At 45.8% G+C, this 26,144-nt stretch overlaps 1 protein-coding gene across 5 annotated transcripts in view; it reads right to left on the bottom strand.

The window, feature by feature from the left end:
* LOC146198282 (parathyroid hormone/parathyroid hormone-related peptide receptor-like) overlaps positions 1-26,144 on the bottom strand; it is a 350,560-nt gene that overhangs the window by 155,407 nt on the left and 169,009 nt on the right. Inside the window, exon 1 of one of the 5 annotated variants that reach the window (XM_084593695.1) lies at positions 23,044-23,121. The exons of 2 other annotated variants lie outside the window; for them this stretch is intronic. Coding sequence is in view for 2 of the 3 variants with exons in the window: in XM_084593692.1 (XP_084449818.1) it covers positions 8,858-9,085 (228 nt within the window). In the remaining variant the exon portion in view is untranslated. Of the gene's footprint in view, positions 1-8,857; positions 9,259-23,043; positions 23,122-26,144 lie in introns of those variants that run through there. 2 more of the 5 variants (XM_084593692.1, XM_084593691.1) reach the window with 2 other exon arrangements.

Below are 26,144 nucleotides of genomic sequence, written 5' to 3'. Positions count from 1 at the left end.
TTTTTTAAGCGCTACTTCGTCGTCTTATTTGTCGAATCTCTTCCTCCCCCGTTCATGTTTTCGCGCAAACTTCCTCATCATGTGCGACAGCAAACAGACCAGCAGCATGCCTCCCTCCCTCCCCCCTCCTCTGATTTAATATACATACTGAATATGCGAAGATCGAGAGCATGCATTGAACTTGTGAACTGGGATGGTATAGCCGTTCCGATAATTCCCTGCCCTTTCTGTGGGGTGGTTGTGGCGGAGATCATACGAAAGCAGTTTGTGCTGTAATGGTAACAGAAAATGACTGTTAGTGCAACACAAATAGACGCCACATGAAGTCATTAGCATCGTACGGAGACCATACAAAAGCCTCCAGGAGGGGAAAGGGACACTGCGCGGAGACGAAACGGTACAGATTTCAGTACCATTTCGTCATCTCACGAATCTTCAATGCAGCGATTGCTATCTGGGTCCAGGCAGTTGCCCTGGCGACGAAAAAGGTTAGTTCTAGTTTCAACCACATAAGCCCTCCAATGCAGTTAGGCTGCGCATATCTATGCGCACTCTACGGCGGCCATTTCGCCTGTGGTTTGAACAAGAGAAAGTTGGTCGAATAGGAAGAATCTGGCTAGCGCTTACTTGTTCGTCCAGTGGTCACCGTTATACCCCCAGAAATTTGTTATAAAAAAGTTTAGAGCTGCAACTATACCTTAAACGAAGTTTCCCGAGCTCTAGTCATCGGCCGCAGCCGCAGTCGCTGATGCCCCTTCCATATTGGCTCGCTTCCGCGCTTGATGAGCTTATTGGCAACATGCTAGTTTGGCTTCCTGTTGTTCGATGATGTCGGCAGCCTGTTTGGCACGCGTCTCTGTCTTCAGCGAGATAGCCTAAATGTATGGCGTATGAGGAGGTGGCGCTTCGGAGGATTAGAGTTGGGGTGGCCCTAACACCAGCAGTGATCCGAAAGTGGGCACAATTTCGGTATTTATATCCACACCCTGGGTGCCCCATCTGCAAGTCTAGAAATATAGAAGCTGACATCCATCACCTACTGTGGGATTGTCCAGCGTTGAAGCCAACGCGGATCCGGCACCTGGTGGCAGCTGGCCTCTCCCCCCATAATCCGCAGTCATATGCTGTTTGGACACTGGGACCGCATCATCGTTCACTCCTCGATTTCATTGCATCAGCCAACCTTTTTCCATTTATTTTACCACACCCTTCATCCATCATAACATTCCTTTTATGCCCTGTGGCAATAAACTTCGCAAAAAAAAAAAAATGAAGAAGCGGCGCAGATGAAAGTTCACGTAGACAGCGGTGTTCAGTGCACAGTGCGAGATGTTTTGCAGTCGAAATTTGATGAAGACAATGATGTTTGTAACGCGAGAGTGTGTTACGGTTTTACACGAGGCGTGATTGGCTGTGGCGGTCTTGTATGCTGCGCAGCGTGAGATGAAACAACGCGCGATGCATGAGTATGAAGCGCCATCTGTGGAACGCATGATGTACTAGGGTTTTGAATAACGCGAAACCCGCTAATGAAAGCAGTAGAGCTAACGCTCCAAAAGTAAACGTCTTGTGTTTACATTTTGGTCCAGATGCACAAGCGACGCAGCTGAATCACATGTATCAAACCCAATACTGAAGTGCCAATGAAATATCGTCGTTATAACCGATAATCGCAATTAGTATGCTATGATAAAAACAAAGAAATGTAAGGCTTTAGAGTAATTAATGAAAATAAAGTAGCTTACAATGTTGATTCTTTTGCCGGAAAATATCTGCATTAGAAAGTTCCTTCTGGTACGCGGCATATTTTGTTCACCTCTCCCTGTAGGGTACCCGCCCAATTACAGCGCATGGCAAAGTGGCACATACCCAAGCCAGAATGAAGTACCGTAGGAACTCTATCAATGTTAAGGCGTCTTTTGCGTAGATTCCTGTACATCATCACTGTTTAGCGTAGGTGAAGGCTGAGTGGAATCCTCATGAGTGCAGGCTTCCTATTTTGTAACCGCTTCGTGAACCTGCAAGAATTCAAATCTCGACATGAGGCCGTCTTCATTACATCGGTGAGAGCTTCAGGAACTTTCTCATCACTGGTATCCCGAATGAAGCATGCTTTCCAGAAGCAATTCTCCACTGGAAATTCGACGAGAGCGCATGCATCTCAGTGACTGACGGGCGCACTTGGCGTATGGCGCTATGCATCGGCACCGGCGCTTCGGCACGTTTTCTGCGACAGGCACAGCCTCAGAAGGAATAATAATTGGCTCCTCCACGGAGAGAAATCCTGGAAAGTCTGTCTTTTTTCCTCCCTTTTGCTGCCACGGCAAACAAGCGTCCCGGCGCACACGTCGTCTTATGCGTGGTCACGTGGGATCCTTACTTTCACACCACCAGGTCTATCCATCGATCGGCTCCGCCAGCTTTTCATGCGCGTGTTTCTGGCATTGTAAGCTTAGTGTGGCTTGTGTGGTTGTAGCGTTTCCGTGTTTTTGTCTCCTTGAAGGTTGGCTTTCAGTGACCAGATTTAACTTTTTTAATCTATATTGCGTCATGACAGCATTGTTATAAGCGATTTATTTATATGTGTAAGGTGGCGGGTTATTCAAAGGTACTGGGATCCCTAGAGCAGCGGCGAACACAGTCCGTGGACAACTACCTTGAGCACCCGCCGCGATAGTAATGCCACTAATAGGAATGTTCCAGATGGTCTCCTTCCTCTCTAAAAATGTAATATATATTAGAAATATTTGGATAAATATGATACAAACGGTTACTGAACGTATGGAAAAGCTTAGGGTGCCGCTGTAGTCTATTGTTATATCAGATTGTAAGCTGTGTTGTTACAAGTGGGTTTGCCTGTACACGACCGCAGATCTCGCTCCCGCATGATTCGGCCAAATCGGGACGTCGTGGGGTAAATTAAGACCGGGGCCGAGTAATCACACGAAATTACGGCGACCGTAATGACAGAGCCGTTTGCAGCGGAGAAGGTTTTATGGCAAGTGCTAGTTCTTTTGTAGGAACACGAAGGATTAGTATAGTCAACTCCTTTCTTCAAAGGCAAATAACCTAGCAAATAGCTTAGACAAGGCCTTAACTTCGAAAGAATGTTCTTAGCTACACATGACGTGAATCTTCTCACAGTCAAGCATTATTGCATAATCGCCCGCAGTATGAAAGCCCCTTATTAAGTTTCGATTGGAAGCCTAATCTATTTTAAATAAACGTGGCGGTAAATCATTCAACACGATTTTGAGGCATCGAGCGTACACAATGGGCCTAACGAGGCAAGGGCCGTTCTGCACTGGAAGGTGAACGATGCAATACAATGAAAGTTCGCAGTGTCTGCGCAATTAAGCTCTTCCGCGATGAGTTCTCCTCGCGAGTAATTAACATTAAAGAGCCTCTGTGTGAGCAGAGAACCAGAGTTTACCAGTCATGTGATGGGTGTCATGACAACAGGCCCGGAGCCACGTGCCAGTCGGCAGTGCCCTGGTTTCTTACCCACGCAGTATGTTATAATATTGTGTTGCCAAAATGCAATTATCGTTTGTCAACAATCGCAACTTTTGCACTAGTGGCAGTGGACGGTCATAAAAACTGACTGTTAGACTAGTCATAGCTGGCTAGGTCAACCTTGCAGACCTTAAATAATAATAAAAAAGCATCTGAAAGTGGACCTGAACGCTGTTCGAGTCTAATTTCTGTGAAATGAGTGCGTAAATAGAGCATACTGGATGTTTAAAACAGATGAATGAGCTTCATTCACTTCGAAATAGAAACATGCCTTAATTCTTGCTAAATTATTCATGTATTCTGAAACTTATGTTGCAGATTGACAGCTATAAACGTACTTTGCATCATGTTGACGCGGGGGCCTTGCGGGAGTTTGCTTTTGACGTTTGCATTAATTATATAAGTTTGATGTTAGAACCGGTTTCACAAAATAGCAGAACTGATGCTGTTTCTTATATAGCGTGCCCAGAGTGTTCAAGTGTTGCATTAATAAAAATTAAACATGGAAAACTTGGGCTAATGAAAGCGGCAATTCGCTCTAATAAATGTCGCCAAATCGAAGGCTGTATGGCATATCGAGATTGGTGTGAATGTGATCGCAGCTTTCTTGTGAATGTCGAAGAAATATTTATCGTAACAGTACAGACTCGGTCTGTCATGTTTTATTTTAATTGTTCCGATTCAAAATCTTGTAAACTGCTGCGTAAGCGAAAGACGCCTTGTAATTTGCATAAAATGCCCGTTTTCGCAGCCTCCTTGCTATATATAGCCTATAAATCACCCCGTAAACATAAATATTTAGATCTCCTAACAAAAAAAAAAAAATCTAAAGAAGAGAGTGCCGCACCAAAAATCAACCATAACTAAAGAAAATGAGTGTTTCAATTGCAATTTGCAATGCCTGCAGCTGCGGCACCTTTATCGGACTATCCCATTTTACACCATCGGAAACTTGCTTCGATCACATGTCCCTGTCAACAAGAAGAAGATGGGGCCATCCTGGGAGTGAATACGAATAATAAATTATATGGCATAACCCAACGCAATCTTCATTCTTCATTCATCTTCATTCTTCCTGTGAAAGAAAAACAAATAAACAAAAGGTGGACAGGACACGTTTATGGCTGATCAACAAACTGATATAGACAATTTGATGTGCGACCGAATAATAATTGAATAATACTTCCTAACAATAAAGAAATGCTTTTTGAAATGGGGTAATGAATGGGGTGGCGACATCTTTGGTAATATAGCCTGCCTCAACAAATATATTTCGGACTCTGTACAGCCGGTAATCGGCTAGCCACTGGCAGCTGCCTAGTTAATCTGAATGCCTGGCAGCATGCATTTCTTTATTGCTGGAATAGTCCTTTGTGTTCATTCAGGCGGGCACAAAGTTCCTTGACAGTTACTGCGACGCATTCGCCTTGTTCGTCATAAATACCGCTGACTACTATTTGCCCTCGCTCGGGGATTCCTTTTTCTAGTATTTTCTAAAGCATTATCTGCTTTTTCTCTCAGGCACGTAGTAAAGAAACTACGATCCCAATCTCACCTGCCCGACACTTTTATTATATATATATACCTCCACGATGTCCATCTGTTCGAGTGCTTAAGGAACGACGTTTGCTTTGAAGCACTATACTTTTTTCGCAGATGCGGAGTAGCTCTAAAAGCAAATAGATGTCAAACGCCATATAAACTTACCAATGCAGAGCTAGCGCAAGCTTTGACGGCATTCGACTACTGCAGTAACACAGTACAAGCAAGCTGCACACTAAAAGGCGCGTTGGTTTCCTGCTTTATATAGTTGATAAATACAGATGCGGGTTCATGCTGACAAAAAGTTTGCGGGAAACCGAAGTAAAATTTCGACGACACTAAGGGCATGGCGCGACATCATAAAATCTTCCCTTCGGGAACTTCGTTTACTTAAATCCTCGAATTTTCCGCTCTATCGCCTCCCAGATACTCATTAGCATACAATCATCTGTTATCTTATTACGTGCAAGACAAGGCGGCACAGATATAAAGATCGGCTTTAACCAAGCCCTACATAGTGCCTGTGTGGCCTCGAGTAGTATGTGTGACTGGAAATCAGGCTGTCGGGATCGATTTTCGTACCGCCCCCGATGTCATGTCATGCGATCATGCTGGTTATTTGTCGTTCACAACGCCGACAGCGCCGTATATTCCACAGAGCGGGACCATTAACGCTACCTAGTTGAAACAGTACTTCGCAAAGACGCACATATACCACGAGCAAAATGCGCTATCAAGAATCAGCACTTCATTTCAGGCATAGCAGATTGGCACTGACCAGCTTGGTCTCGTTTAGCCAGATAGAGTTGCGCATTACCTATCCCGCTGGCTACTGACGAAGAAAAACGGTTCAGGTTCTCTGGACGAGTAAGTTTTCAAGGTCAGAGGACGACGTTGGTATGGTTGATTTATAAGGTTTAGTGTCCAAGCGTACCTCAGGCTATGTGGGACGTTATAGTGGAGGGCTCTGATAATTCCGAATATCTACCACTGCGCCACGGCCGTGGGGCAGATGATGTTATAGAACAAGCAGAGCAAACACAAGGCCGCCTCTGACCGAGTTGAATCTCCGTCTGTCCCCACGGGTGTCAATGTGGCAACACGGCACTCAAGATGCTGTCGTTAGAATTTTAGACCGGAAGTTGATTGTGCCATCATCGTCTATCATCTGGTTCAATTCCTCGTTGTGGTTAATTTGACGGTTGTAACTGCTAAAGATAACTGCTGATCTGCTTGCGTCAACGTAGCCATGGGCCCTTGTCAATATTGCACGATGTCCAGAGGTTCCAATTTTGTTGGGCTGGGACCAAATCAATACTTCTCCATGTATCGGCTGTGACACCACTTTCTCTGCTTCCAAGTGACATGGTACTGTGAGAAAAGAGTTCACTGAGCTCCTTGGATGACATCTGTATGTTGGAGGTCTGCTCCCTGGCATGAATGTCTTGTTATGGTTTCGTCACACTTCACTGTAAGCATAATCGGCATTGATTTTGTTCATGTGCATAAAACGGTGAGTCCTACGCTGGAAGGTCACATCTGCACCTCGAAGTTCTATATGCATAGCCTTGACGTCAACACTCTGACTCAACTCACACACTCTTGACGTAGCACAACACTCTGGGTTTCCACCGTGTTCGTTTTCTGCGTAGTGGCATTTCTTTCTTTCTATGCTTGTGAAACAGTGGCCGCCATTATTTCAGACTGTTCGATGGTTCGTACTCTTTCTTCATCAACCTTGCACACTACACAAGTAGTTGCAGCATTACGACTCTGCTCTTTCGTTTGCGCAATCACACCGGAGACGATCTGTTTTGTTTTCACCTCCGTATGCTTTGTAGGGTTTACAGAGGTCGGCACGGTAGCTGGAAACACTGTGGAGACATCTTCCTTTCGCATATTCGTCTCACAAGTTGCCCTTCTGAGCTCTTTGAGAGAGGCTCTCCACTGTTCGCGTTCCTTCTTGTCTTGCTTAAAGGCACTGAATGCATTTCGAATGTTCTCTGTTGTTGGCTTCTGAATTCATTTGGATGCTCACTCCTTGGGTATGTGATCAGGTAAAGGATCAATATGTTATGCTCGTTCGAAATTTCTTTCATTAGCGGTCCGAAAATAATCTTGCTTGTAAATCTTGCAACGTGCATGACTGGCTCTACGCTTTCTTTATTCTGGGAGAGCCTCGTCTGGTTCGGTCCATCGCTGCAATACGTCACTTACAAAAGTATGTTCCTCAATGTATGACATCACTCTGGGTCCACCTAAAATCATCACTCATCAATGATTCCTCGCGATGTCTCGGTGTACTGGGGATCTTCCGATAATGCCTTTGAAGTTGACACGAATAAACGGAGTCAGGCATCGGGGTAAAAACGGGGCATTTACAACTTGCCTCTTTTGAAGCTCAATGACAGAACAGGCGGTTGAGTTGATAGGTGATCCAGACAAACTATTCAGTAAACCTGCTTTCGTAGACAATGCAGCTGTTGCAGTGAGCTCAACCGCTGCCTTCCTAAAACAATGGCTTTGGGCAGCAGGAGCAGGAGACTGAAGGTCCTTGATGTGGTGGCAAAAGAGCATCATTGTCCGTGTGGCAGTTTCCCTATACTCTTGTACAGATGTTGTGTCTTCTTCACAGATGTTACTGACTCTAAATGCCTGCATCTTGTCATTTAACAAGCGTAAACTGTCGTTAGTAAATTTCAGTCTGGCGTGAATGAGCTTTAAGTCAAGAATAATCCCTTCGTTCGATTTCAGTAGTTCACTTGCCTCATGGCAGAGCCGGGTCTGAAAAACTTGTTGAATGACGAGCTTTACTTTTGATGCGGTTCATGGTGTCTCGCTGAAGTCGTCTTCGCCTCTTTCCGGTGGGATTCGCTGGTGGAGCTCCTGGTATCTTCTTGGAGGGTCGTTGGCGTTCCTCTTGCAACCTCGAGGAAGGATCAATGGAGGAGCTCGCATTACCCTCCCGAGTTTCGGCATCAAAAACATAGAAGAAGCAGGGTAAACACCGGGCTACCTCTGAGTTTAATCCTCGTCTGCCCCCCTTCGGCTGTCAATATCGCAGCATGGCACCCAATCCCTCTCACGCGCCGCATTCCTAAACCCCGTGTTCCTCCTTCCCATACTTCTTGCAGATTCATACACGAACATACAACAGATATGTGGCAGTCTTGTACGTAGTTGCTTATACCTACACCTTGTTCAGAATGCATACCTTTTTGCCCGGGCGAGGCAGGCGGCAGCAACGGACCCGCAAAGCACGGAGTACTTTTGCCGTCTGGGTTGAAATAAGGATGCTGCTAATTGTGCTCACTTTAGCAGAGTGCCCACAGCTCATTGAAGTGTAAATGAAGACATAGTAGTTTCATCGACATGAACCGAAGTCGCGAGGTTCACATTTAGTTTCTACATGATAACACACCACGTGCTGACAAGTACGCCGGGTATATTCAGCCAACGTACTCCAAGCAGCGAGGACGATATGGAGGCATGGTGCTGTCATAAAAAAAATAAAAAAAAAATCGAAGGCAATATTAGGGGTAAAGTTTAATTTCATTTCATGCATTCTGAAAAAAAAAATATATATATGGCCTATTTGCGATGCTGCGATACTGCGCCAATAAATTCCGACCACTACGTTTCGAGTCCAATGTAGTTAGAGACTTTTCAGCATAGGCGCCTTGCAATTATATGTATATTTTTGAGGGCACCATTATAGGCTATCAGAACGCGGAGTGCACAAATACCCGTACAAAGCCACCAGGTATACAGTATGTCATCTACGTAAGCATGTACACACCATTGGATAAATCGTCGGATGCCGGAAGTGAGGCGGCTGCCCAGGGAATCGTCGCAGGCTCCCTCGTGTCCGCATGCGTGGACGGCCAAGCGCACGTCGCGTCGACGAACATCCTGCGAGTGTCCCCCGCACGGCTGCTGACGACGACGCGCGGCCGCGCTTTTCAAAGGTCAGGGTCCCCGAAAGATCGCCAGTTCCTCGACATTTGGACGCGATTCTCGACGCCATTGTTGATGCCTGCGGTCGCTCACTCACTCGCGTCAGGCACCGCGGAAAGGACGCGCAGCTGCTGCGCGTACACAGCGGCAAGTTTGTTTCACCGCTTTTTCCGCTTGTATTATTTTGAGCTATTAGCGCGCATCTCTCTAGGCATCGGCGACTGTCACTGTTCAATTCTCTCGCTGTGCTGGGATCCGAATGGTCGCAACTTTTGGTTGTCCTATCGACAGAGGGAAGGTAAGCGCCGGAGCACATCACGGTCGCTTCTGGAGCAGCGCTTTGGAGGACCCGCACTTTATTCCATGGGCCGCGACAGGTATTGCCTGCTAGCTGCCAGTTGCGATGTCACACTCGGAAGCAAGCTCTGGTGAAAGGAGAGCAGAAGAAGTAACATGTGAAAATAAGTATTACGGGATAAAGCTGCTATTGTACGCATATTTTTTTTTTGTTTTCTTTCATCTTGTTTCTTCCGAAATTCAGCCGAGAGATGTTTAAGGTAATGAAATGAGGGGTGATATCAAGGAGTGAGTAAGGTTTCGTGCTGCTTGCACGCAACGGTATGCGTCGAAGATTGGCCTGGAAATGACTGTGATATGGGGCGGGGGGGATTTCATTCCAGTTGGCTGCAGTTCGCGGAAATCGTGACGTTGAAAATGTGATGGTAAACTGACGTGAGAACGCCGTTTTGAAGTCCCTGCTTTTTGTGGGGCTGCACCGACCTGCAACCTAGAGTTGGTGTACGAAGATTTAATTGGGAACGAAATCGCCGGCGCTGAAGCGACGCTCCACAAAACCACCTCCAGCTAGTGCTGAAAGCATAGGAATGTGTGATCGCTTTCGGGTGCAGGAGCGTTGGATTTGCAGTGGAGTGTTGGTGTCTTTAATTCTGCTTCAAGCATGTGGGGCGCAGAGCACTGCAGTGGCGAGCTCGTTACCGTTATATCGGCAACATCTTTTCTTTGTCATACTATCTGTTCCGCGAACCATTAAGAATGGTTATCTGGTAGTAAAAGGAGTTTGCTCGTCTGACCTTACCTCACTCAATAGAACGCTTCGTTCGTACTATCATATTTCTTTTCCGAACAGGTAATAGGAAAAGATTGCCTTAAAAAAAAATATTGGTGGAGGGGGCTACTTTTGCTGTGCTCTTGAAGAAAGGGATATTCTATCCAGTGATACCAGGCGTCCCTGGTGTAGAAGCAGATTATTTTAAGATTCACTTAAGCCACAGCTATGTCTATACGTCGGCGAAGTGTACAAACCCTCACAAGCCCAAGTGCATTATTTAAATAGCTTTTCTATAGTGCATGGACAATCACATGCTGGGAAGCGCTACAATATCATCCTTATCATATGATATTATAATATCACCATTATAATAATATCATTAGCAGGGGCATCAACCTTCGAAACGCGAACTTTTTGAATCCATCTAAAGTAAGCGGAAATCGACGAGTTTTCTGTTTACCTTTAACTTCACTTTAAGCCTGCCTGTGCTTCCAGCACTACCTTACATCATGTGTTCGTAAACGATCATTTAAAAAAAAAAAGAACTTGGACATCCTTGAAGGGTTATCTGATCATGATATGGTTCATCATACGCCACTCACTTCAAATCAAATTTGCCAATATAGCACTTTAAAATGCGTGTAGACATTTGACAAAGTAGACGACAAAGGTATAATGACGTGCCTTGCCCACAATGGCCTCGGATTCCACGAACTGTGCCCAGAGGACCCGGTCAGCATTTATAAAATCTAATTACAGTTCGAGGAACAGGTTATGCGCTGTTTGATGCAGGCAGTCTGTCTCCTTAAGGGGGGATGTTGGACTAAAGTTACAATTTTCACGCGTGCGCGTACCCCCCCCCCCCCCCCCCCCCCGTTCCCCACATACAGAGTGTCTAAGTTTTTGTTGTTTTGGATAGTGTATGTAATAAAGAAAGTTCTTACCTAGTTTTGGGTCATCTGTGTAGTATAAAACTTAAAATTATTATTTTGTTTTGCGAGATGACATTTACTCAGCACAGAAAGCGCCTATGAACGTTGATTTCAAGACGCAGCCGCATAGCGGATAAGCAGCTGAATGCGGAGCGTATCTCCAAGTTAGAATGCTAGATTTTCGGGCTCTCTAGCCAAAAAGAACCTGCTATCGAGACTACAGCAGACAGCTAAACAGAAAAAGAAAAACAGAAAGGAAATAAAAAGTTTGCGCCGTGGCAACAGCGAATTGGCTGGTAAACCGAGATAGTAGCTGGATCGATTTAAGCGCAGCACGTAACGTTCGAACACTATTTTCGCACCCCTACGAGCCCGGCTAACGGAAGTGCTCAGCAAGCTGGAGATGGAGCCTAGACAAAGGGGCACGCCCAGCAAGCAACCAAGGAAGGTAATTCACGAGCTCAGGTAAGGGCGCTACAGCTGTAAATCTGAAAAAAAGAAAAAAATAGGGGCTACTCGAAAAAATCGCCACAGAGCAATGTCGTGTTGAAAAGGGCAGCACAACGTATGCACCAGGCTACTTTGATTTGCTAATTGAAGCCCTAAATTTGAATAGCAATAGTTCTGATATCTTTGAACTCATTTTTTCATTTAGACGGCCATAATTTGATCTTGTAATGGATGCAACCCACTTAAGGTTATTACGACTAGCGTAGGGCGAGTCAGCTGCAACGTAGCTCGAGTTGTGAAAATGTCGATATGTCTTTTTTGTACGATGCGAAAGTTCATGTTTTTTAAACGGGCTCTACAATACTCTGAAAAGGAAGCCAAGCTTTTAACTAGCGGCTAATAAAATTTTCATACATCTTTGCTTAGAATGTGCGAACGTGGCCCGCTTTTCGTTCACTCAAAGTCACATTACTATATGCTCCAAACATTTCAGCGAAATGCCGCACCTTTTATCTGCAACACATATAGGCACCGACTCGCCGTCACAGATGCTGTCGGAGATTGGTATTCATACACTGAGGAGTTGTGCGATGCATCATCGCTTGTCATTTTCGTAATTCATACTGCACAGCAAGCATAAAGTCTATTCTAATGTAGGATTATTCATTTACTTTAGCCCTCCCTAAAAGCCGGCAAGAGAATCAGCTCCCACTACAGTAATATTTCTGCATAAATAATGCGTGCTATTTTGCTTTTCCGATGTGTTGCTTGTGACTGCAGCGCCTTCGACCAGGTGGTGGTCATATAGACCACAGCTGAATTTTTTTTATGAAATTGGTGGTAAAAATGCATGGTGATGTTATCGTTAAAGTGTTTGCCATTCTTTTATCGTGTCATGTACAAATAAGAATCTGTGATAACGTGAATATGTCAAAATACTGTTTCACTTCTTGTGCTTGTATTTTTTTTTCGGTTGGGCATAATATATTATTGTGATAAGTTAATACACGCATTTCTTTCTCTCCTTTTCAAATACATTTGATATAGGTTGGATATTTTTCAGTATTCACTAAGCTTTCTTGCACGCTAATGGGAATGCATTTACATTGAACTTCTGCAGACCCTTAAAACCGTTCCTGTAAGATTCAGCTAAAAGGAATTTACAGTAACAGGGAATGAATAAAAATATGGTTATGATGCTATGCTATTGTCGGTTTTTGATCTCCTTTAATCCTACGATTATTTTGCTGCTATTCGATGTTACCTTCGTTTTGAGAAAACTGTTTGTGTATGCTGCAGTACTTATCACTTGAATTTATGTAATGTAATTGATTGCATTGTCTTCCCAATTCATTACCTGCAAGTGGTGCAAAGTACAGTTGCAACTTCTGTATTAGCCTCTACGATGGCCTAGTGGAGAACCTAGAGTGTTTCCCATCCGGGGGGTGAGGCTTTGTCCGGCATAATTTAAACGCCCTTTTTTTTTTCCTCGTCTGCTTTCGTGAAATGTTTCACTTTTAAACTACGTTGTCCATGATGTGCGCCGTATCCTTCAAATATATACAGTCCAGGAGGATTTTTTCTAAGCAGTTTGTCTTCGTCGCACATCAAGCAGCCCAAACTTTGGTGCAGTTGGTGACATGAGGCACTCCGCTTTCGAGAGTATATGTTCGCTGAAGAATGCTAAACGAGGCACGCTGGAGAAAACCTCGAGATGTGTACTTTTAGGAAAAGCTGTACATGTTTCCAGCGAAAATAAATTCAATTATTCATCCCCATCAAACTACTCTTCTGGCCAGTTTCGGGAAAGAAGACAGGCTCAGTAAGTGTTCTTTCAATGCTCTTGATGAGCAAATGATCTCGTAACTATAAGAGTAAATAGCTGCGCGAGAAACTGCTTGCGAGAATCCATTTCCCGTGGTGTCGTGCAAATGAAGCTCGTTATGGGAATGCATAAGGATGCCTGTTCTCTCTCTCTCTCCTTCCTCCCTCCGCTTCCGCTTCCTTCGTTCACAATACTCTCTGCAACAATACTGGGTGCTCACTAAAACAAGAAAAAAAAAAAAGAAAATCGAAGATTAGGCGCACTTGCTGCGCTTTGTTGAAGAGACGAACATTGAAGCGGTGAAGCCACGCTTACATGCAATGTTCTCAACTGACAAGGGAGTCGGTGATTCTGGTGCTTCTGGTAACAGCGCTAAGCGTGTAAAATGAAGGTGCAAACTTCCCCGATTCAACTCTTGTCAGGTTTTCTAGCTTTCTCTCCGTACCCTTTCGGAAAAAAGTGGCGCATTGTGAGGCCTCCCTTCGGCCTCCGGTGTCTCGCCCTGCGCCCGTGACCTGCGTGTGCTCGTCGGCCCTTTACGAGGCGCACTCGGGACGTAGTGCACGTTCCTCTCCTCTCCTTCCCCGCTCCGGCCGATAAATGAACGCGGCGACGTAATTCGTTAACTGATAGGCGGCCATTCCGGAACACGTCTCAGTTTATGTGCCTGCTTTGCGCGTGGATGGCAGCGCGCGCGCCTCTGATGGCACGCGAGCCGCGCGGCTCTCCCGGGATCCCCAGGCACCCCAATGGCAGTTGTCGGCGTTAATCGGTTCGTCTCGGTGAAGGTTTAACGAGCTGCGCGGCCCGCAGGTCGCAGTTGCGACGGAAATTGACGGCGCACATCGAATCGCATAGCAGGCCGCAGCGCGCGTCAAGAGGGGCCCTCTCGCCATCAAACGCTGCGAGGCTCTAGACGGCCTTGGCCGAGAGGAACTTTGGGAAACTTTTTCTCAGATCACTCATTGAAAAAACAAAGTACCCTGCTTCTTGTAGCACAAGAGGATCAGTATTGAGTGGTAAAGCTTGCCTGAAGGTCCTGTTTATTTCACGTAACACATCACACACAAGTGCAGGCAACAATCTCAAGTATTTGCGACAGAAACGGTTCTTTAAAAATTGTTCCGAATATTTCTTTCTTCTCACTGTCTATGGCCAAAGACTGTAACAATCTTAGTGAAACGGCAGCTGTTGTCAGGTTTGTGTAAGTATTCGCTCCGGGCGCATTAATTAGAAGCTCGAAAATGTGTTTCGACAGGTTGGTTTATGTTCCATGCTTGTAGTTTATGTTTTATGGGGGTTTAGCTCTCCAAAACGACTAAGTTTGGAGAGCCGTAGTGGAGGGCTTCGAATAATTTTCGCCGCCTGGGATTCTTCACTGTGCACTTATATCGCATAGTACACGCACGTCTTGTGCTTCCTTACATCAAAGCGTGGCCGCCGCGGCGGGGATCGCACCGGGGCATCCCGTCTCAGTAATAGCTGAACCTAAGTAGACAAAGTGAAAACGCGCGACTTCTGCATATATTTCTACGAATCTCAAGGACACCTCAGCCAGGTCTAGAGGACACGAAGTTGTCGAGGGCGTTTTGAAACGGGTAGATCCCAGGACGCGAGCCAGATGGCCAGCGGTAGCAGTGGCGGAAAAGAGTAGGCGGGGGACTGGAAGGCTGTGTGGCATTGTGTAAGGCAATGTAGTATATCTGCGGAGATATGCACCGGTACGAATTAAGTGTTCCAGGTGTGTGGAGAACAAGCGGAAACAGGCGTGCGATGTTGAAGAAACGAAGCAGCAGCAGAAGAAGACTACCAGAAGAGTACGTGCGAAGAAGTAAGCGGAATGGACGGCACGCACTGCTAGGCACGTTCAAGGCCATATGAAGCACATGCCGTCCTATAACTACGGAAGGGCGGACTAAAGTCTTCGCTTAAAAGAAGTAAAACTCTAAATATACATACTCGGATCCGGCCGTTTCCGCTAGACATGTATCATTTAGTATTGATGTATGCAAACTCGAGTGGTGTCTGTCACACCATTATAACGTCAGCCAGTTCTTTACATTACCACGACTGCCTCCCGAGAACAAGATTTTTGTTGTTAAGCGTTCATTATACCCTCACTAATAAGGTTATTATCATGTACCTGGAAGTCGGCATGTGTAAATGTCTAACTAGAACCCGCATTCCACGAGCGCTGTATGGCTTCATATTATGGACTTATAAAACGCTTGTATCCTTAAAACTGCATTGCATGACGTGCGCTAACCTTCGGGAGCTCTCGGTGTGAGCGGCTGGGGGCTAATTTAGAACACCTCAAATACGGGCACCTCCGGCGCATTGCCTCCACGAAAATGCGACGGTGGCGAAAGGAATTGAAACCCGATCGCTAATCAGGCCGACGCCTAACCACAAATGCGCTGCGGCGGAATCATACAGTGATGTGAGTTGGTGTAGCCTGGGGCAGTATCGTCCGATTATTTGATGTCGCTGAGGTATTTCCTGCTAATATTCATGCCTGACTATTCGTAGTTGAGTAATCTGAATACTGATTGTAGGCCTGCGCTGAATAGCAATGCCCGGGCTCTTGGTCTTTTTACAGGTGTAACTGCTCACTCACAGCACCTAGAGGCTTAGCTGATTCACGTGATGGCTTAGTATATCACGTCGCGGAAAAGCTGGCATTGAAGCTGTTGACAGTGAGCAAATAACGCTGATATCTTGAGATAGTCACGATGACACAGCCACGGGATATTGCAAGGGAATTTTAAACACCTGACGACGATCACTATAACGTGGGTCACGCGCAGAATGAAAGTGGCTAAAACATGCCACTTGCAGTGCAAATTAAAGGTCGTCGCATGTCTCGCGTGATTTAAGGCATATAAAGTAAAAGATCTCGCCTAAAGAAAAACAAACATATTAGGCTATAGGACGAATAAGAACCTACAACTTTTTGTTTGCGATTCAGACACGCTACCGGCAAGGGCAAGCAAGGAACGCTTGTACGCGTGGGCAACAAGAGGTGCTGTATACGTAGGCCGGGTTGTCTTTCACGTTAAGTGGTATCTTACGAGTGTAGGCGAATGCGTATGTGCATAATTACAGAGGATCAAAAGCGTTATCACCAGAAGCCCGTATGGCAGAAATTAAGCGTCCACCTGATGTTTTATAACCACGCGCTGCTTTAAATACGAATATGAAATTATGTTCATGTGGTCATGGTAGAAGAAAATATCGCAAGAGACGGGACAAGGAAGTAGACACAACACGAGCGCTGACTAACAACAGAATGTGTATTCAAAGCGTGATCGTATAAATACACTGAGCGACAGATGCGCAGTGCGTGAGTTGAAAATTTCGAGATGATAATTGAGGCCTCCTTTTCCGGCACGCTTCTTCGAAGGAGCAGTTACTCGAGCCTTGAGTCTTTAGTTTGTTGGTGAGGAGTGGATGGAAGGTAAGTGTAAACCTATGGTTGGTACATCACATTTCCATTAGTCCGATTCCATTCATGTCGCGACATCAGCTCGCGTGAATGACTAATTACAGTACGAGCTGGCGAGGACGTGAAGCAAACAAGAAATGCAAAAAAAAAAAATGGTATGAAACCACTACATTCTCCTCGACCTTCGTTGACAACGAAGTATCATAACCCACGCATGCTGTTGTAATGATGTTATTATGGGCACAGTCACGCAGACCTCTTCGCACTTGAAGCACTGTGTTACCCATGCGTGATCAATGATGCCATGGTTATAAAATCAAGATCAAAGTAGCGCGTGTGAAACCTCTTCTTTTCCAGCTTCAACCGGTAATTTACGTACCAATTACGTCTTTACGCACGCGCGCATTTACACAGGCACTTCCAGCTTGTGGAAGTCATCTTTTGAGGCGAATGCTACACTAGGCTAGTCAGCGGCGCATTAATTTCGGGTAAGGGTGGCTAGTCACAACAGCGTATGCGCCGTATTCATGGCAACTAGCTGCTCCGAACCACAGAACAAGGAAAGAAAAAGAGGAAGAGAGGAAGGTGGCAGGAGGCAGGAGAAAAATAAGGTGAGGGAGAAAATGGAATAGAAAGGCAGGGAGGTTAACCAGCGATGCCCAGTTGGCTACCCCACACGTGGAGAGGGGAACAAAGAGAGAAAATGGAAAGAGTGCCAAGGAAAGGAGTCTGTAGCCCTGTTTACATGGACCCGACCGCGGGAGTCAAGTTGAGGAGCTGAGTTGAGTGGACTCGTTCCTACCGAGTTTACATGAATCCGACCCGACGAGCGCAGAACCGGCTCTGGACGAGCGGTGATTACGGCGGCACTTCGCGTCGAGGAGAATAACTAGCAGACGGCACCTAATTCCGGTTTTTCCCCGGCGAAGCGTTTTCCTTACTGTTCTCCTCTCCCATTGTGCTCCGACTGAACCCGACAGCGTTTACATGCTTCCTGCAGTGAGACCGAATCCAGTCAACCCACCCCCTGCGCGGGAGTAGCCGGTCAAATGGAGCAAAAAGGTTCTAAAGACGCCAAGAAGACGCGTCGAATCGCTGATCACACCGTATACGGTTCTCAGACAGTGCATCGGCGGCAAGAACATTCGAGTAGGACTTTGTAAACAATTTGTTTGGTAGCTTTCGCTACTCATATTCAGGCTTAATCGAGTTGAGCCACCATCAATTTTATGGGGCTGGACTCAAAGAATGAGCTGCACTGGCATGGTCTTGAAAAAGATCTACAACAGCACGGCAAGTTGCAATTGCCGTTTTCACAGTGTATTTTCGGCACCAGAAGACTCGCGCAATGACACTGAGTGCTTCTGCTGTCTCGTTGTAGTACACGGATATGTCGAGGTAGCAGCTCTTTCAACATATATTTTCCCGGCAAACCCCCGACAGTCTCAATGGGTCGGCGAAGAACTCGTGCAATGAAGCGAAAGCTGGTACCAGCACGTGCGCCAATCGTCCTCGGACTATTCACGACGCGGTCGCAGCGTGGTGTAAATGTCATTACTAGCAGAGCTGTGCGTTGTATTGCACGGCGTTCTATGTCGGTTTTCCTCCAATGCCGTACGGTTGTCCAGTGTATACATGAGCAGAACGGCCAGAAAGGCGCGTTTCAGCCCGAGACAGTGGTCCCAGTCGTGCTACTGGATGCTATGGAGTTATTTTTGTTCCGCCTTCTCTTAAGAACTTGACTTGTCAATTAACTGGGAGTCTGTGAATACAATGGAGATGGTCATGTCCGCTACATATGCAAATAGCGGTGCCACTGATTTTATGCGACGCGAACGCGCACTGCTCTCGCATCTGTAAATCGTGTTATTCGATAATCACAGTTTGTAAGCGAAAATTAGCCGCCTTATAGGGTTCCGATATAAAGTTGTTACCTACCTACTTCCCAATGTATGTATGTATGTATGTATGTATGTATGTATGTATGTATGTATGTATGTATGTATGTATGTATGTATGTATGTATGTATGTATGTATGTATGTATGTATGTATGTATGTATGTATGTATGTATGTATGTATGTATGTATGTATGTATGTATGTATGTATGTATGTATGTATGTATGTATGTATGTATGTATGTATGTATGTATGTATGTATGTATGTATGTATGTATGGTTGGTTTGTGGGGTTTAACGTCCCAAAGCAACTCAGGCTATGAGAGACGCCGTAGTGGAGGACTCCGGAAATTTCGACCACCTGGGGTTCTTTAACGTGCACTGACATCGCACAGCATACGGGCGCCTTGCTTTTCGCCTCCATGGAAAAGCTGCCGCCGAGGCCGGGATTCGATTCGATCCCGCGTCCTTGGGAACAGTAGTCAAGCGCCGTAACCACTGCGCCACGTATGTATGTATGTATGTATGTATGTATGTATGTATGTATGTATGTATGTATGTATGTATGTATGTATGTATGTATGTATGTATGTATGTATGTATGTATGTATGTATGTATGTATGTATGTATGTATGTATGTATGTATGTATGTATGTATGTATGTATGTATGTATGTATGTATGTATGTATGTATGTATGTATGTATGTATGTATGTATGTATGTATGTATGTATGTACGTATGTAATGTTTCGTGTGTGTGTGTGTGAAAAACTCGGAAGTCGCCAATTAATAAATGTAGAAAGAAGTCTTGCGCTTTACTTCTGCTGTGCGCGCGCTCACACACACACGCACACACACGCACGCGCGCGCATACACACATGTATATATGTATATGTATATATACTATGTGGGGCGTGTTCAGATGGGAAGGGTAATCAAGGTCCCATGACCATGTTTTGTTTTCAATGAAATTTTTATATGTGATGGGCAAATGTCTCAATAAAAAGTCTTGGATCTTAGTCTTGCATGATATGAAGTAGTTCTCTCGGAAAAAATCGTAAATCACCGACGGTGGAAAACGTCGTTTTTGCCATTTCAAAATGTTGCAGGTTTGGAGCCCTGCTGCTTGCAGACTAAAATGTTGTCTTTCATTATTTTTAAATAAATAAATTTACATAACATTCATTCACTATAAGGAGAGTTAATTAAAATATTTTTTCTTGCCGCGCTTGTTCTACTAAGAAATCTCAAAATTTGCTCCAGGAGCAGCGCCCTGCAAAAAAAGTTGATTTTTAATCCTGTATTATGGCATCAAGAATTACGTTGTTGTTAAAACATTTTGCTCTGAATATTGATGCATTTATATTAATTTCACACAAATTTGAGGCTTTAGACATTTAGGGGCTTGCTCCATAAGGCATAAAATTCGGCCAAATTTCGAAAACTGCCCTGAAGAACTCGCAACCATTGCGAGTCCTTAGGGACTTAAAAATTTTTCATTATATTGTATAAATTATAAAAATTAATATAGAACTTTGAGCTTGTACTGAAAGCTATCAATATTTAACCCTGCATTCTGGCATTTCATCATCAAATAAGTTGGTGAAATTGAAACTTCGATATATATGTGTATATATATATATATATATATATATATATATATATATATATATATTGTTACGTGGTGGCGTGATATATATATATATATATATATATATATATATATATATATATATATATATATATATATATATGCTTTCATATGCTTTAATGGCCCGCTGGCCATTAAAGCATATTTCATCGTCCTGTCATCATGTCGTTCTGTTTCTGTTGTGCCGCCGTGTTCCATATATATATATATATATATATATATATATATATATATATATATATATATATATATATATATATATATATATCGCCGCTTCTTCGTTACGCAAGGGTAAATTTGTTTTGGAATAGGCCAGTACCAAACGAAGTGTGCATGGACGGCCGAAAGCAGCTGAACTTAGTTGGGCGCCACATAGAGGGCATTCGCGCAGTGGGCATACATGCACTATAAGCAGCAGACCTAGGTTCGAGTGCGTACTACGGGAGACGAACAGCCGCAAGCGCGCGAACACAGCGAGCGTCGCCCGCTGCCCGCCTTACGACCTGGCCGCAATGATGGCAGCTTGGCTGATGCAGCCAGGAGACAGTGGCGAAACGCGCGCGTGGAGTGACCGTCTTGTGCAAGGGTCGGAGTTTGGTGTTTGGTGCTTTTGGCGCATTCGGTTCTAATCGCGCTGGGACCGGTGCGTCACGCGCCGGCCGCCGCCGTGCGCTTTATTCCCGCCGCAGCCAGAGCCACACTCTTCCGCCGATTGCTAACGGCTGCCCTCCAACCCGGCATTGCTGCGCTTAGCGCAGGAAAAAGCTCACATACGCACCAATATAAAAAAGCTGCACCATGCGTCGAGGGAGATAACCACCGGAGACGAAACTGGCGCCTCCTGTCGAGCCGTTCCACTCGGGGCAGACAGGAAACGAGCTGCTGCTTTGTGGCCGTCTTCTCCGAAAGCGACACTGTTTCGCTCCTTTTTTGGTGGATGCTACCCTCATTTTATTCGCCTCCCGGTTTTTCGCGTGAGAAAACTCCTGCCGGTGCTCCGACTGCAGCGTTTTCGCTCAACGCCTTCGCCTCTGCGCTGGCTTCGGGTGATATACGCGTGAGCTTGGCTTCCCTCCTCCAAGCTTTCTCTCTCCTCCCTCTCTCTCTCCCTCCCTCAGGTTGGCTCTACTGGAGTTATACCCACCCTGCAATTTCTTGCGAGATCTGCGAGCGAGGTACACTTCTTTCTGGCGAGGACGGTGAACGCTGTTTTTGCCGGTAGCCATTGTAATTCAACGAGCGACATATGCGGCAGTCTGTCGAAAATGACTGGAAGCAACATTGAGGCCTGCAGATGGTGTGCAAGAAGTATGAATATAGCAGCCCTATACGCGGGGAGTGTAAAATTGAAGCCTTGGAACCGAAACGCCTAAATGTAGGACCAGTTGATTAGTAGCTACCACGGGTCTCAAATTCATATTCCTATGAGGGGTCGTATCTATAAAATTTTGTCCCTTGCGGGAGAGGATCTGGAATTTAACAAAACAACGGCATTACAAACAAATGGACAAAAACATAAATGAATATAACATAAATATCGCTCAAATAAACCAATAGACACCAAAACATTTTGCTCACATGGACACACTCCCGTTCCCACGAATTAGGTGGCCAGTACCTCTCTCTATATCTGCAAAGAAAGAATGCCATCTGGTGGCTAGGTGGTTTAGTTGATTTTAATTGGAAGACAAGTCTGGTGGTAAAGCTAGCTGCTGAATCTCAAGGGGGGGGGGGGGGGTAGAACGCGACGAGGAGGGTATGCTACACTCGTGTAGTACCATCATGACACGCCCATGGATGCCTGTACTCGTTGGCGGAGGTTTGCTAATAAAATTAGTTATTTTCACTTTACTTGCACAAAAGACTGAAAAGTAAACTTGCACAACAATAAAGATCAGAAAAAAGAATGTCTTACCACTGCATTGTTCTACACTTGTAGAATTCGAGTGATATCAAGGCCGGTAAAGGTGTACATACGACAGTATTATATCGCTTCGCCTGCTGTATACGTACCTCGTTACTATAGTTTCACTACACGCAGCATGTACTGCGCGAGTCGTTTCCTGCGCGCACCGTGGTTAATTGTATTTCTTGTGCGCGCGTCGGAGGATCGCGCGAGAGAAACTCGGAAGGAAAAGAAAGCAGCAATGGGGCTTAGTTGGTTGAATTTTCATGAAATTTGCACGCTGCGGTATAAACAAACACACAAGGAAGCATAAAAAAATTGACCACGATTACGTTACTTCCTAATGCGAAATTTAAGCTCAGGTCATCAGCTGTTTCACTTTTTCCATAGATTGAGGCAAGAAAAGATTTCGAGCGAGACACGTATGTACAATTACAGACAACTTTTTTTTTTTAATTTTTCACGCATATTCCTTCAAGAAACACTCCAGTTCTTGGCTGTCATGAAAGAAGCTTTGTGGTCGGAGAAATGAAGAGAGCAATTTAGTTATCGGGAGGTTGCGGGAGGCAGCGCATGGGCTCATAGGAACGTTGCGTGACGAACAGATAGCAACTGACTGAAGCGAGTGAGAGCTAATAGCGAGTCGGCGTTGCGGCAACCGGAGTGCACCCTCGCCGCCCCGCAGGAAAAGGGGAGGAAGGGGGGCACCGCCGCCTCCTCTTTCTGCATGGCGGCGACGATGTTCTACGCATTCACGTTGTCTTCACTCGCTAGCGGCGTCAGCGGCATCATTCAGTCGCGGCTAGCGCTGCCTCCGGCAACACCCCCTCCCCCCTCCCTCTCCTTACCTCGTATGCTCCGGTTGCTCCGCGCGCTCCTGCTCCTATCGTTCAATGCTGAGTGTAACTCCCCCGCCTTCTTGCGAGGTTCAAAGCGACGGCTCGAACTGGGGGGCTGAAAGGGGGCAGAGTTGATTACGAGGCCGACGCGGCCGACACCGACGCGAAACCCATGGAACGGGCGCCAGAGCTGCGCTCTAAAACTGACGTACACAGGACAAGCGTGCAATGGCAACTATCATCACTATCAGGATCGATTCTCGGAACCGTTGGCCGTTTCGAGGCCCATTCCTGGCGTCCAAGCGGGCACTCGTAATCACCAATGACAGGACGTCATGACAAAGAAATCACCGTACACTTTGTCATGACGTCCTATCATTTGTTTTGTCCAGTACGTGCAGTAAGCACACTGCGCGCTGCAGCTCGATCTGCGCCATGCGATCTACCGCTGTCTCAAGCACCGGGTTTCAGCACAATGCCACCATCGCGTTCAAAACAAGACGCCGAAACGGATCGGGCATTTCGTTTCATGGGTGGATACTATTTTTATTTTTTTTCCGCTTGAAATGAGCATATCCCCCCACCTGCGCGAACGAGATGTCTAATTTTTGTAGAAATACAGCCGGTAAATAAATTACCGGCTGTATTTCTACAAAGATTAGACATTAGTTCGCGAGGGCTCACCACCGCCTTGACCAACCTCATACTTCTATAGAAGGTAGGATCGCCTAAACACAGTCGCCTGAACTTGTCAAACCAACTTGTGAAAAAGGCGGATTCCTTCTTTTTCACAAGCATGCCCGCCTCTCCCCTGGTTGAAAAGAAACTACCAACCCCAGCTGAGCATGCGCAGTTCTTGACCTCTGCGATCGGCGCAGCCGGAGCTGATCTTGGAGGCCATGTTCAGTTAATATTCGCGACTGGCGTATGCGACAGATGGCGGTAGCTGTCAAGAACACGCATCACCATTTCGCTCGGCTGAGCCTCCCAAGGACGTTTTCAACCAGTAAAAGAATTTTCAACCACTTCCAGAGGGCGCCGCATTTTGTGAAAAAGGCCCACGCACCGCATTGCACGTACTGAGATTTGCGACGCACGCGGTCTCCATGGTGATGATGGTATTAATGGCATACCCTTTGTATCGGGTGGGCAATGAGGCGCTGCATGACCAAGCCAGAAAAAAAAAAAAAACCATATGCATAAATTTTCTGTTCGTTGCAACGATGGCGTCAACACAAGTGGCGAAAACAAAGTCATCAAAAGCGCCGCAACGTGTCCGAGCGCCACCAGTTCGCCAGGCGAAGTTTCGTCGTCTCAGGCAACGCACGCTTGTCGCATCCAAGCACATTCGCCAGCGAAGTGGCGATCGCGTCAGGTTGCAGTTCCGTGGATTCGGCCACCACATGTTGCAGCGTTTCTTCCGTTGCACCGTACAAATGACATTCAGTACGAAGATCGACAGTGTAACGCGTCCGCCACACTCGTGTCCTCAGCGCAGCTCAGCGTGCCTCCACCAGCTGGATGGATGGATGATAGTAGCTCTGCCCTTTGTATCGGACGCCAGCTTGCGCCGCCTAGCCAAAAAAATTAAAAGAAATATATTTATCTCTTCCCCATTTTTAGCTTCTAATTCGCCCGTATCTGCCCCCCTCCCTTTTTTTCCTCTCTTTATTCTCTTGACTTTTTCCACCAATCCTCTAACCTCTCTTTTGTTATCAGAACGCGTTCCTCATCCATTCGTCCATCTTCCCCAGCAAATCCCAGCGCTCTCTCCAGATCTGCCGCTTTTTCCGCAGTCGTCTGGATGGTCAATGTTGCCAGCTTGGTACGCCGTAAATATCGCTAGATCTGGTCCAAAAGTCGCGTGGAAAGTGTTGCCTGCCATGCGCGAAGTACGGCGATTGCTACGAACACGATTAACAAAAGAGTGGAGAGGGTTTACATGGGAGTGCCGCCACCACTTTCGCACGAGTCTTGATTGTATTAACAATATGTGAATCTTGCACGCGCCTTGGGAACAAAAGCACAAATTTTCAGAGGCGGCGGATCAAATCCCGCATCTCCACGGGCCGCTTGTTTGAGACCGCTGGTTTAGAGTAATCGCTTAAAGTAACCCTGAAACGATAATTGCGGTAATATTTGAATGAAATAAATGTAGTGGTGCTAAATTTAGAAGTTCTGCTTGGAGCCTATAATTTACAAATATTATGTGCAAAGTGCTCTTGTCGACCGCTAGCAACGGATCGGGGTGTCGCCTGGCCGCGTCCCCCTATCCCTTTTAAGTCAAATGGGTTTTCCGGGTGTGTTCGCTCATTAGACACTGTTCATGTGACGCGGGCGGCACGTGGCGCGGTAAGTGCCATCGCGACTTCTTTTCTTCATTTTTTCTTGCACGCCGGCGTGCGCAGAGTGGGCTGAGAAAGGAGGCGCGTCATTTTCGATCGTCGATATGTTTAATGTTAATGAATGTAGCTTAGAAATGGTTGCATCGCGGAGAGGACTGATGGAATATGTGTTTTTTTAAGTTTTAGTAAACAGCTTTTCGTAGTTTCTTTAATGTAGAGATTAATTTCTAGCTAAAGTGTAATGGCAGTTAGCATCCTCAAGTTACGCTTATGAAGACACGACGGGAAGCCAGGCATTTTTTTTTCTTTCAATTATTTGCTACTGAAGAAAAATTGCACTGGTGTTGGATAAGACTCGTCGTACTGCGTTTAAATGAGTCAACAATTAAGCGCGGCTGGCAAGTGGCATGGCGATGTCGCGCTCAGCCAGCCGTACGTCGAAGAGGGAAGTGCGTTAGTCTTGTGTACGTGACAAGGGATAGAAAAGGTCCCTCCCTCCCTCCCGCCGTTGCGTGCCCTTCAGTTTCTAAGATGGTGGTGTAGGTAATCACATTGGAGAGAAGCTAGCCTGTCAGCACTTTTTTGACTTTTCACGTTAGCCTACGTCAAAACTTCAAACAAAGTTAGGTTTGACTTGCCAACAGCACGGAACTCCAATCAACCCTCGATGCTCAAAACAGCTGTTAGGGCATAAAAGGAGCCTAGTCGCAAAAACGCGTGCCGAACTTTGGCAAGAACGATGTAAGCCGTGAGCTCTGAACGCCC

The sequence above is a fragment of the Amblyomma maculatum genome, chromosome 2, assembly GCF_055883805.1.
Source record: "Amblyomma maculatum isolate TAMU_Amacu chromosome 2, ASM5588380v1, whole genome shotgun sequence".
Taxonomy (NCBI): Eukaryota; Metazoa; Arthropoda; class Arachnida; order Ixodida; family Ixodidae; genus Amblyomma; species Amblyomma maculatum.
Note: the sequence above shows the minus strand (reverse complement) of the source record. Positions and strands in the feature narration are given on the sequence as shown.